Raw genomic sequence first — 12,684 nt, forward strand, 5'->3', positions numbered from 1 at the left:
CCCCGGAGGGTGGGTGCTGGGAGCCATCCCTCAGTATCGCCATCACCGGCAGCTGACGGAACCATGGAGGGGCTGCACCCAGAGGACTGGGGAAAGGTGTCAGCAGTGACAAGCAGGGCTTTCTATCAAGCCATCGCTGAACAAAATCCAAGGAGAAAAAGGGAAAAGGGAGGGTGAAGGGGTGAATGAGGAACAGCCACTGGTAAAACAGAGCACAACCGAAACACGAGGGCACAATGATGATGCTGTTGAAAGACTTGAAGGAAACCTTTATTTCCCAGAAGTCGAGGGAGAAAGGGTTTCAGTTTTCATCCATGAAGGAAAAGGAAAGCTGAGCCCTACCTCCACCCCGAACCAGTCCTGTTTCATCACTGGCTTCTCCCTCTTTTCCACGTGTTCAGTTAACCGGGCTGAAATCTGAGCTGGATGCCCCCAGGAAGGCTGGCAAATACCCAGGGCCGTGTCAGGACATGAGTGTCCCTGCCGGGGGCTCTGGACACTCCAGCCAAGGAGGGCCCTTGACTAGAGAGTAACGGACTTTCTGCAAATGATTCAGTCATTCACATCCACTCCTGGGCCTTGGAAGAGAAAGTATTTCCTTCCTGGTTGCCGCGGCAGGCTGCCCAGCTGACGGTCACCAGCAAGCAACCTCTGGGGAGGTTGCAGGTGAGGAGGTGTGAGACCCCTCCCCCAGCCTCAGCACCTGACCAAGCGTGCCTTCTGGGTGACAGCGTGGGGTGACATCTGTCTGATCACAGCTCCCAGGAAAATCCTCCTGCCGCGTCTGTCACCCCGGCCCAGACCCAGGCCACACTCCCTTCAGGGACGGGGCCCCAGAGCAGCAGGACTGACCTGACGACTTCTCTCCGCCAGCATCTGTGCTCCCAGCTCCTGACCACGGCCATGAGCACGCTGCCTGCTCCGCCAGGGAAACCTGGGCAGCCCTCGCCCGGGGAGGGGTCTGCCTGAGCACAGGAGAAGGACCAGCCCTCAGTCGCCAGGAAAGTCTCTTAATTTCAGAACAACACACGACCCTGACAGCTCCTCTCGCCCTGCACGCCAGCCTCCCTGCCATGCACCAGCCAGACAGGCCCACAGGGGAAGGAGGCAGAGAGGAGCCGGCTGAGCTCTGGGAAAAGCTCTTGGTTCCAGGGTTATTTCGACACACTCTGCAGAATGACCTGGGACCAGTTTCCTGTAAAATGCATGACCAGGAACCTCCTCCCACTGGCTCCGCTGCAAGTCCCGGGAGGCTCCCAAGGAGCGGGGTTTTCAGGGGTCTCAGAAGAGCCTCAAAGCAGAACGCTGGGCCCACGATCTCTGAGCGACTCTCCTGTGCCCAGGTCTCCGGGAGGAGCAGGGCCTCGAGTCTGTGCTGTGAAGCTGACGCCGCCCTCTTCAGAGGGGTGTACTCTGATGGGGACTGTGAGTCTGGGCCAGAAAGAGGTCAGGAGGCCACTCCGTATGCGAGAAATCCCACCAGGAAGGGGACGCGGGACACACAGGCCTCGTGGACGAAGCGCACTGGAAACGCTGGGTTAAATACAAAGAGGACGGCCCGACAACTCTGGAACAAGGTGTGGGCCCACCGGTCGGAGCTCCACGGCAGGGTCACCGGCAGTCAGCCAGCAGCCAGGCACAGCTGGACCGGGAGACCAGAAGCCAGCGGCTCAGGCATGTTCTGACACGGTGTTAAACGTCAGTGCAGGACCAGCTGGGGCTACCTGACACCTGACACCCCACCAAAAGGGCAGGACAGACAGCTCCTGCGCGGGGTCCCCCTCCAACTCCCAAGCCGGGTGAGGCGGAAAGGGATGCTTACAGAGTGTCTGCTGCTCGCCCAGGGCCTCACACACTTCAGCTCACTTCGCGCTCCTGGCAAGGCTCCAGAGCAACTCTTTTTCTCCTCATTTTATAGAAGGGAAAACTGAGGGTCGGAAAAACGCCCTTGTCTCAGATTCCTCAAGTAATAAATGGCAGAGACGGATTTCAAGTTCACAGCCAAGCCCACCAGACTGCAGCAGACACCCCTCCTCCCCTCCGTCTCCACAGGGGACAGGAGGAAAGGCGGTCACTGAGGTCATTAAGAGATGCCACCTTCCTGACCTGCCCTCCCTGGGGAAGGCAGGGCTCACGGCGTCTGTGCCTGACAAGCCAAAGGAAGAAAAGTGGGAGGCACCAGGGCTGAATCCAGCTTCTCTGTCAGCACAACAGAAATGAGATGAAGAAATGTGGAGAACGGCCTCAGCTCTCAAATCAGCATCACAAAGTGGAATCACAGAGAGAAAGAGAAAGAGCTTCAGGAATCGGGGCAAGACGAAGATTCTGCATGAGACTAAAGGATGCGTACAGGTCAACGGCTGTCCTCCTCCGCAGCTCTCATCCGAGCACGAAAACCCACGCTGGCGGCCAGGACAGCATCTCCACCACCCCTCAGCCCTCAGAAGGTCAGCGCCACACGGCAAATGTGATCTCTTCCTACATGCATGCTTTTCATTATTTAACATTTAGATGATTCTAAACACTCAAATACTTTGTCTCATTTGAGCTTAAGAGGTAAGACAAATAGTTTGTTTGTTTTTTTTTAATTTCCACTGTTCTTAAATAACAGTGGAGAAACTGAGGCAGATCGCTCAGGGACTTTTTTTTAAACAAGTGGCAGCGCCAAGACTGGACCTGAATTTTCTGAGCGCTGGGCCCATGGGGAGGAGCCTGGAGCGGCAGTGCAGACCACGAAGGTACAATGTGCACCCTGAGTTCTAGCCCGACCCGGCGCCTTCCAGTCACACAGCGAGGAGGAGGGAGAGCCTGACCATGAGACGTCTCATGAGCTGAATCGGGGGAAGAGCTCTGTAAATACAGAGCATCACCTGCCTCAAAAGAGGCTGAGTCACGGAAGCTAGTCCTCCCCACGGAGGACACTGACGCCAGGGCACCCTCCACCTGGCCCCAACCCAGGAGGGAAGGGGCAGGAGGGAAGGTTAGAAACTGGCCCCCGAAACAAAGCAACAGCGCATGGCTGTCATGTGGACCACAGGTCAGCGACTGAGAGAGGGGGCTTGACTCCCCTTCCACCCCGAGTAAATTCAGAGGGACAGAGTTTAATGTGGAAATCAGGCAAACAAACCAAACACCAGAATAGTATGGAAGTAAATATCAGTTATCTGATTTACGTATTTTCTTTTTTAAAATTTTATTTATTTTTCTATCGGTCCTTTTTGGGGTGGGGGTGGGGGAGATAATTAGGTTTTTATTTACTTATTTTAACGGAGGTCCTGGGGATCAAACCCAGGACGTGATGCATGCTTAGCACAGGCTCTCCCACTGAGCAATACACCCTCCCCCTCATTTATCTGATTTTTAGATGAGAAAGGCATTTCTGAGCTTAGAAGCAGTGGAAGAAACCACAAATGCAAAGAGTAAGAATTAAACGTCAGTAAGAATTTACGTAAAGTTAGGTCTCCTGTTTAAAAAAAAAAGAAAAAGGGGAAAATATTAGCCCCCAGAAAGAGATGGAACAGTTGAAATTTGTAATATTATTAAACAGAATATACAAAGTGATGAGAGAAACAGGCTATGAGGTCAGTTAACACATATGGGAAGCTGTTTCATTCAATAGAATTAAAGAGTTGAAAATGGCCACGTCAACTGCCACCCACGCAATGAACAAAGATTTGATCTGCAAGTGTTAACATTTATTGTGGCAAAGGTACAAAAGAATCTCCTGGCCCAAGTATAAACTGGTACAGCCCTTCTATAAAGGAGCTGACATCTACCTTATGAATGTTCAAACTCTCTAACTCTGTAATTCTACTCTTAGGAATTTATTTCAAGGAAACAATGAAAAATGCAGCCAGGTTGCTGTAAAAAGGCATTCCTTGTAAGTTAAATGAGCGACAGAAATCAGCTAGGTAGGCTGGAAACATTGTTAACAAAACCTTTTGAGATTGTGAAAATATCCTTCTGATGTGGCGCTAACATTTTCAAGGCAGGAAAAAAACTGTACATATTATTATCTCAAGTATATTAAAAAAAAAAACGAAGCAAATAGAGTTTAGGAGTCACGAGAATGTGCCTTCGAAGCATGTGTTACTTCTTTTTACATTAACATGTATCAGTTCTATAATGGGGGAGGGGGGTAACAGACAAAGACCCTCACCCTCTCATCCAAGGCAAAGGGAGGCTGTCACCACAGATACTGGAATATTTTTGGTGGTATTCAGAAAGAAGCATCTAATATAGCAGTGTTTTATTTTGCAACAAAATGTTCAAAACATTTTTTAATCACTGGTTTAATTCTTTCAACTATTGGCTTTACCTCCTTCAAGAGACGCACAGATCACCCCTTTCTAAGTACATGTCACCACCCTCCACTTCCTTTCCCCACGTCAGCTCCAAAATAGTTTGCAAGTCACCAGGCTCACTGAAGTCCCTTCCTTAAGGCTCCTAATTTCACATTTATCAGCAAGACCCTGACTTGCAGCAAAACCGGGGGGGGGGGGGGGGGGCAGGGCAAGCTGACAGGCAACTCTCCCATCCCACAGCCATGCAGGGGCCAGCTGGAGGGGCTCGGGGGCCAGCCTCCCATGGGTTTTCCCAGGGTTCAAGGAGCTTCAATGCATAGCAGGCAGCCTGCCCCACTGTGGGGACCCCTGTATCAGCCAGCCAGATGGCCACCGAGCCCCCGCAGAGAGAGGAATCAGCAGGGATGTTCTTTCTCCAGAAGTCCCTCCGGCTCTTAGGCTGGAGGTCCCAGCATCCCCTGTCTCTGTGTGCTCCGGGACTGTGAGAATCAGGTCAGAAGAGGGTTACCCCAGGGACCCACACCTGGACCAGCCAAGTCCCTGCTTCTCATCTCTCAGGAACTCAGCCTCCAGCCCCCGCCCCCACACACACACCGCAAAACAAGGGAGCAGTCAGGTAGGGGGTGAGGGGCAGGGATGCAGGACTGGCCCCTCCCTCTGCCTCTGCCACTTCTGTCCCCGTCCACCCTGAGCGCCTCCTCCAGTCCCCCCCGCTTCCATCCTGACCCGGGTTTGCTGTGTCACTGGTGGCCCACAAACTTACCAAAGCAGGTTAGCCATCGTCAGCCAAGCTCGACTAATCACTCAGAGCTGCTGCTCAGCCCAAGTGGAAATTCCAGACACTCAGTCTGCGGAGTCCCCCTGCGGGGCACAGCGGACAGGAGCTCCCTGCTCGGGGAGGGGCCGGACCCAGTACGCGCCAGACACAGGGCGACGCGTGCTGGCGGCCTCCTCAGCGGCCCCCAAACCACCTGTGTCTGATGCGTGGGCCTCGAGGCCCCCCACCCAATAGTGGGGGTAAACCCAAGCCATCCAGATGCCTTCCAGCCGGGCTCCCAGCACAGGGGACCCTTCGCCTAAGTTCGTGCACAGTAGCAGCCAGAAACAAGCATTTAATGAGTGCTTTCTAACTGCCAGACTTCATGGTGAGTGCTTTTCCGAGACCAGCTAATTTGTTTAATAAGGAAGGCAACGTAGGCCCCATACTCTGGGTGGGCAGTCAGCTCAGTTCACATACAAAGAGACACAGCTCCAGCTAAGCTGCCTTGAGCATGCAGGCGATGGGACAGTGCGACAGCGCGGGGTGGGGGGGCAGCGAAACAATTTTTCAATACCCTAAGATGTGAAGGCACTACAGAGGTTTAACTTACAGAGGGAAGAGCGGGGTGGCAGGAGCAGGTGGCCTGAGAGTACTTCTCAGCTATTCGGGAGATTTCCACGTGCAAGAGGGATCAGGAGCAGGAAGCTCCACGTGGTGCGTATCAGCTAACGGGAAACTGGGGACACAGAGAGGACCCTAAGTCTGCACTTTACAAATAAGGGAACTGAGGTCAGAGTAGGACCACGAACTCGCCTCTCCTCGCAACTACAATACAACCACAACCGACTTCTGAACAGCCATCGAGAAAAAAGACTGGAGCCTAGCAAAAAGGATCTGCTTCAACTGGAAACACTGAGACGGAATCACAACAGGAAGGTAGGAGGGGCGCGCTCACGATGTAATCGGGCCTCGTGCACCCCGGGTGGGTGACCCACAAACTGAAGAACAGTTAAGTCACAGAGGCGCTCCCCCAGGACTGAGAGTTCTGACCCCGACATCAGGCTTCCTAGACCAGGGGAGGGAGGAGGAAACCCCAGGCCATCTGGTTTTGAAGTCCAGGGGGGCTTAACTTCAGGAGCCCCATAGGACTGGGGAGACAGACTTAACTCTCTTGGGAGGCGCGCACGGGATCTCATGTGCACCAGGTCCGGGACAGAGACAGTGATTACACAGGGACCTGGACCAGACCAGCCTGCTGGTTTTGGAAATTCTCCTGGGGGAGGTAGGGGACGGCTGCAGCTCACCCAGGGGACACAGAAGCTGGTGGTGGACATTCTGGGAGTGTGCATCTACATGAGATTCCCTGGAGGGTGACATCTTGATTGGATTAATAGCACCAAGACCCAGCCCCAGCCAACAACCTGAAGGCTTAAGGGCTGGGAACCCTCAGGCCAAACAACATACTGGGTGGGAACACAGCCTCACTCATCAGCAGACTTTCTGAGCCAGAAATGCCACTAGGCAGGGCCCTACCCACCAGAGGTCAAGCTTCACCCAGCAGTGAGCAAACACCTACCCCTCCTGCCAGGACACCTGCATAAGCCTCTAGCCCAGCCCCAGGCACCAGGGCAGAAATAAGAAAACAGTAGCCCCAAGCCTGTGGAAAGAATCCACAAACACAGGCCAGATTCTACACTAGGACCAGCTCGACCCTGCCCCTCGGGTGACAAGAGAGGAGTGTACTGCTGGGGCGCACAGGAAGTCTCCCACAGGGGGCCACTTCTCCAAGGTCAAGACTCATAACTAGCCCACCTAAAAACACAAAGAGAAAGACAAAACGAGGCGGCAGAGGAATGTCCTCCAGGCCAAGGCACAAGATAAAATCCCAGAAGAAGAAACAAGTGATGAGGAGACAGGCAAGAGTTCAGAATGATGATGGTGAAGAAGCTCAGAGAACTCAAGAGGAGCATAGGTGCACAGAGCAAAGTTTTTAGCAAAGAGCTGGAAAATATAAAGAATACGCCAACAGAGCTAAAGAATAAAGTTATTGAAATGAATAACACACTGGAAGTGTTGACTGAAACAAGTGCACAGCCTAGAAGTTAAGAGTTATGTTTCATTTGGCTGGAGGACTGGAGCCGGGATGACAGCCTCTCAGGTCACCCTGAGGGACTGCTCCGAAGAGGTAGGGGAGGAGCTAGGATATACAGGAGCTTTACAACAAAGACCAGGGAGTTGGAACAATAGAAGATCACTTGTTATCTAAAGAAAACCAGGCATCTCAAGTTAAAGAAGTTAGTGCTTTTCTATGTATGGGAGGAAGCAAACATTTGGGCTCATTGAATTCCAAGCTTGTCACAGGGCCAGCTATCTAGGGCCAGTATCCTGTCCTCTCTTATTCTGAGTCCCTTCAGAAAGCACCGTTGTGAGTGGCTGCAGCGGCTGGGCCGCAGGCCTGTCTCCACTGGGGGGTGGCGGCAGCCTCTGATGACTTGATGGCCTCAGCATTCTTTGTTTACTGATATTTGCAGTATTTTTCACTCACAGAAGGAACCAAGAATAGACTAAATGAGGCAGAAGAACAGGGACCAGTGAGCTAGAAGACAGATTAGTGGAAATCACTATTGCAGAACAGAAAAAAGAAAAAAGAATGAAAAGGAATGAGGATAGTTTTAAGAGAACTCTGGGATTACATGAAGCACACTAATATTCACATTATAGGGGTCTCAGAAAGAAAAGAGAGAGAGAAAGGACCTGAGAATTTTTGAAGAGATATTAACTGAAAACTTTCCTAACTTGGGAAAGGAAACACTCACCCAAGTCCAGGAAGCTTAGAGAGTCCCACACAGCTCAACCCAAAGAGGAACACACCATGGCACACGGTCATCAAACTGACAAAAATTAAGGATAAGGAGAGAATATTAAAATCAGCAAGACAAAAGCCAATGAATAACACACAAGGGAGCTCCCGTGAGTTTATCAGCTGATCTTTCAGCAGAAACCCTTCAGGCCAGTAGGGAGCGGCACGATATATTTAAAGTGCTGAAAAGGAAAAACTTACAGCCAAGAATACTCTATCCAGCAAGGCTCTCGTTCAGACTTGAAGGAGAAATCAAACGCTTCACAGATAAACAAAAGCTAAAAGAATTCAGCACCACCAAACCAGCTTTACTAGAAATGTTAAAGGAACTTCTCTAGTCATCAAAGCACAAGAAAACAAGAGGAAAAAAAAAAAAAAAAGACCTACAAAAACAAACTCAAAACAATTAACAAAATGGCAGTAAGAACACAACTATCAATAATTACCTTAAATGTAAATGGATTAAACGCTCCAACCAAAAGACACAGAGTGGCTGAATGGATACAAAAACAAGACCCATATAAATGCTGTCTACAAGAGACCCACTTCAGAGCTAGAGACACATGCAGGTTGAAAGTAAGCGGATGGAAAAAAATATTCCATGCAAATGGAAACCAGAAGAAAGCTGGAGTAGCAATACTTATATCAGACAAAATAGATTTTAAAATAAAGACTGTTACAAGAGACAAAGAAGGGCACTACATAATGCTTAAGGGATCAGTCCAAGAAGAAGATATAACAATTGTAAATATATATGCACCCAACACAGGAGTGAGACAGGAAGGAAGAGGGCAGGGCAGAGCCATTCAAGGAAGGACAGCCATTTAACACCAAAATGGTGGAGGATTCAACTCTCAGTTGGCCCTGAGAATTAAGATGGTGGGAGGTTTGACTTCTAGCAGGCCTTGAGCTTCATTATATGCTCATTGTAACAGCGTGACAAATAACATGCCCACAGGTGCCATGACAGTCCCAAGGCTAACGGAAAAAGGCCAAAGAATGGGTGGTGGCCCAATCCCTGGGAATCCCAGCCCCTTCCCAGGAGCAGTTGGAATGGTCCCACCTGCAGGCGTGTGAAGCTACCAAGCCCATAAAAACTAGCAACACCACACCTGGTGGCCCTTTATTCGCTCCCTCCTCTTTGGAGACAGCCCGCACTCTGTCTACAGAGTGTGTACCTACTTTTACTTTAACCTGAGCACCCAACTCCCACACCTCTTTGCTTGCCTTTCTCTTGCCTTACACTCTATGCAGTGTGTATCTCCCTAAATAAATCTACCTTTACTCAACTGTGGCTCGCACTTGAATTTTTTCCCGCATGAAGCCAAGGACCCACATTTGGCGGGGCACATCGCAGGAGCTCAACCAAAGCCTGGGACACGGCCCTTCCCATGCCCCACATCCGTTTTTCCTGCATCAGGAGCACCTCAATATATAAGGCAACTTTTAACAGACATAAAAGGAGAAATTGACAATAACACAATAATAATGGGGACCTTAACACCCCACTTACACCAATGGACAGATCATCCAGACAGAAAATCAGTAAGGAAACACAGGCCCTAAATAACACATTAGACCAGATGGACCTAACTGATACCTATAGAGCATTCCACCCAAAAACAAAAGAATACACATTCCTCTCAGGTGCCCGTGGAACATTCTCCAGAATTGACCACATGCCGGCCCACAAAGCTAGCCTCGGCAAATTTAAGAAAACTGAAATTGTACCAAGCATCTTTTCCGACCACAATGCTATCAGGTTAGAAATCAACTACAAGAAAGAAACTGCAAAAACTTCAAACATGTGGAGGCTAAACAGTATGCTACTACACAGCCAGTGGGATCACAGAAGAAATCAAAGAGGAAATCAAAAATATTTTAAGACAAATGAAAACAAAAACACAATATTCCGAAACCTCTGGGACGCAGCAAAAGCACTCTCAGAGGGAAGTTTATAGCGACACAACCCTACCTCAGGAAACAAGAAAAATCTCAAGCAAACAACCTAAACTTACACCTGAAGCAGCTGAAGAAAGAAGAATAAACAAACCCTAAAGTTAGTAGAAGAAAAAACAATCATAAAGATTAGAGCAGAAATAAATGAAATAGAACCTAAAAAAAAAAAATAGAAAAAATAATCAGTGAAACAAAAAACTAGTTCTTTGAAAAGATAAAATTGATAAGCCTTTAGTCAGACTCATCAAGAAAAAAAGGGAGAGGGCCTAAATTAATAAAATCAGAAGTGAAAAAGGAGAAGTTACAACTGACACCACAGAAATACAAGGGATCGTAAGAGGACACTATGAGCAACTATACGCCAACAAAAATGACAATGCAGAAGAAATGGGCAATTTCTTAGAAAGGTATAATTTGCCAAGACTAAAGCAGGAAGAAATAGACAATATGAACAGACCAATTACCAGGACTGACATTGAATCAGTAATTAAATACCTCTCAACAAACGAAAGTCCAGGGCCAGATGGCTTCACAGGTGAACTCCACCAAACATTCAGAGAAGAGTTAACACCTACCCTTCTGCAATTATTCCAAACAATTACAAAGGAAGGAACACTTCCAGACTCATTCTATGAGGCCATCACCCTGATACCAAAACCAGAGAAGGATATCACAAAAAAAGATTATAGGCCAGTATCACTTATGAATATAGATGCAAAAATCCTCAACAAAATACTAGCAAACCAACTCCAACAATGCATTAAAAGGATGATACGCCCTGAGCAAGTGGGATGAACCCAGGGACGCAGGGATTTCTCAGTATCTGCAAATCAATGTGACACACCACATCGACAGACTGAAGAATAAAAACCATATGATACTCTCAATAGATGCAGAAAAAGCTTTTGATAAAATTCGACATCCATTTATGACCAAAACTCTCCAGAAAGTGGGCACAGACGGAATATACCTCAACACAATAAAGGCTATACATGACAAGCCTACAGCCAACATCATACTTAATGGCGCAAAGCTGAAAGCATCCCCTCTAAGATCAGGAACAAGACAAGGATGCCCGCTCTCACCACTTTTATTCAACATAGTTTTGGAAGTCCTAGCCATAGCAATCAGAGAAGAAAAAGAAATAAAAGGAATCCAAATTGGAAATGAAGAAGTAAACCTGTCACTGTTTGCAGATGACATGATACTATACATAGAAAACCCTAAAGAAGTGACCAGAAAACGACTAGAGCTCATTAATAAATGTAGTAAAGCCGCAGGATACAAAATTAACACACAGAAATCAGTTGCATTTCTATACACTAACAATGAAATAGCAGGAAGGGAAATTAAGGAAACAATCTCATTTACCATCGTGCCAAGAATAAAGTACCTAGGAATAAATCTACCCAAGAAGGCAAAAGACCTGTATGACAAAAACTATAAGACACTGATGAATGAAACTGAAGACATAAACAAATGAAAAGATATACCATGTTCTTGGATTGGAAGAATCAAGATTGTTAAAATGGCCATACTGCCCAAGGCAATTTACAGATTCAGTGCAGTCCCTACCAAGTTACCAACGGCGTTCTTCACAGAGCTGGAACAAAAAAATGTTAAAATTTGTATGGAAACACAAAAGACCCCAAACAGCCAAAACAATTTTGAAAAAGAAGAATGGAGTTGGGGGAATCATGCTCCCTGACTTTAGACTATACTACAAAGTTACGGTAATCAAAATACGGTACTGGCACAAAAACAGACACATAGATCAATGGAACAAGACAGAAAGTCCAGAAATAAACCCACACACGTATGGTCAATTAATCTATGACAAAGGAAGCAAGAATACACAATGGAGAAAAGACATTCTCTTCAATAAGTGGTGCTGGGAAAACTGGACAGCTACCTGTAAAAGACTGAAATTAGAACATTCTCTAACACCATGTACAAGATAAACTCCAAATGGATTAAAGACCTCAATGTAAGACCAGATACTATAAAACTCCTAGAGGAAAACATAGGCACAACACTCATGGACCTATATTACAGCAATATATTTTTTGAGCCAGCTCCTGAAGTATTGGAAATAAAAGTAAAAATAAACAAATGAGATCAATTAAACTTAAAAGCTTTTGCACAGCTAAAGAGACCATCAACAAAAAGAAAAGACAACCTACAGAGTGGAAGAAAATATTTGTAAATGATGTGACTGACAAGGGACTAATTTCCAAATATACAAACAGCTCATACACCTTAATATCAAAGAAACAAGCAACCCAATGCAAAAATGGGCAGATCTAAACAAGCAATTCTCCAGTGAAGACATACAAATGGCCAATAGGCACATGAAAAAATGCTCAGCATCGCTAGTTGTCAAAGAAATGCAGATCAAAACTACAATGAGATACCACCTCACCAGTCAGAAAGGCCATCACTGAGAAGTCTACAAATGATAGAGCTGGAGAGGGTGTGGAGAAAAGGGAACCCTCCTACACTGTTGGTGGGAGTGTAGATTGGGGCAGCCACTGTGGAGGACAGTATGGAGGTTCCTTAAAAAACTGAAAATAGACTTACCATGTGATCCAGCATATATCTGGAGCACATATCCGGAGAAAAATAAAATTCAAAAAGACACACGCACCCCAATGTTCACAGCAGCACTGTTTACGACAGCCAAGACATGGAAACAACCCAAATGTCCATCAACAGATGACTGGATAAAGAAGATGTGGTGCATATATACAATGGAATTCTACTCAGCCATAAAAAAGAATACAATAATGTCATTTGAAGCA

The 12,684-nt window shown here is 47.5% G+C and overlaps 1 protein-coding gene across 3 annotated transcripts in view; it reads right to left on the minus strand.

Moving 5' to 3' along the window:
* GALNT2 (polypeptide N-acetylgalactosaminyltransferase 2) overlaps positions 1–12,684 on the minus strand; it is a 186,588-nt gene that overhangs the window by 121,968 nt on the left and 51,936 nt on the right. The window contains exon 1 of one of the 3 annotated variants that reach the window (XM_032491848.1): positions 853–1,015. The exons of the other annotated variants lie outside the window; for them this stretch is intronic. Within the exon in view, the coding sequence (XP_032347739.1) occupies positions 853–876 (24 nt within the window). The 5' untranslated portion in view covers positions 877–1,015. Of the gene's footprint in view, positions 1–852; positions 1,016–12,684 lie in introns of those variants that run through there. 3 annotated transcript variants of the gene reach the window in all.

The sequence above is a fragment of the Camelus ferus genome, chromosome 11 (genome assembly GCF_009834535.1).
Source record: "Camelus ferus isolate YT-003-E chromosome 11, BCGSAC_Cfer_1.0, whole genome shotgun sequence".
In the NCBI taxonomy this organism is placed as follows: domain Eukaryota; kingdom Metazoa; phylum Chordata; class Mammalia; order Artiodactyla; family Camelidae; genus Camelus; species Camelus ferus.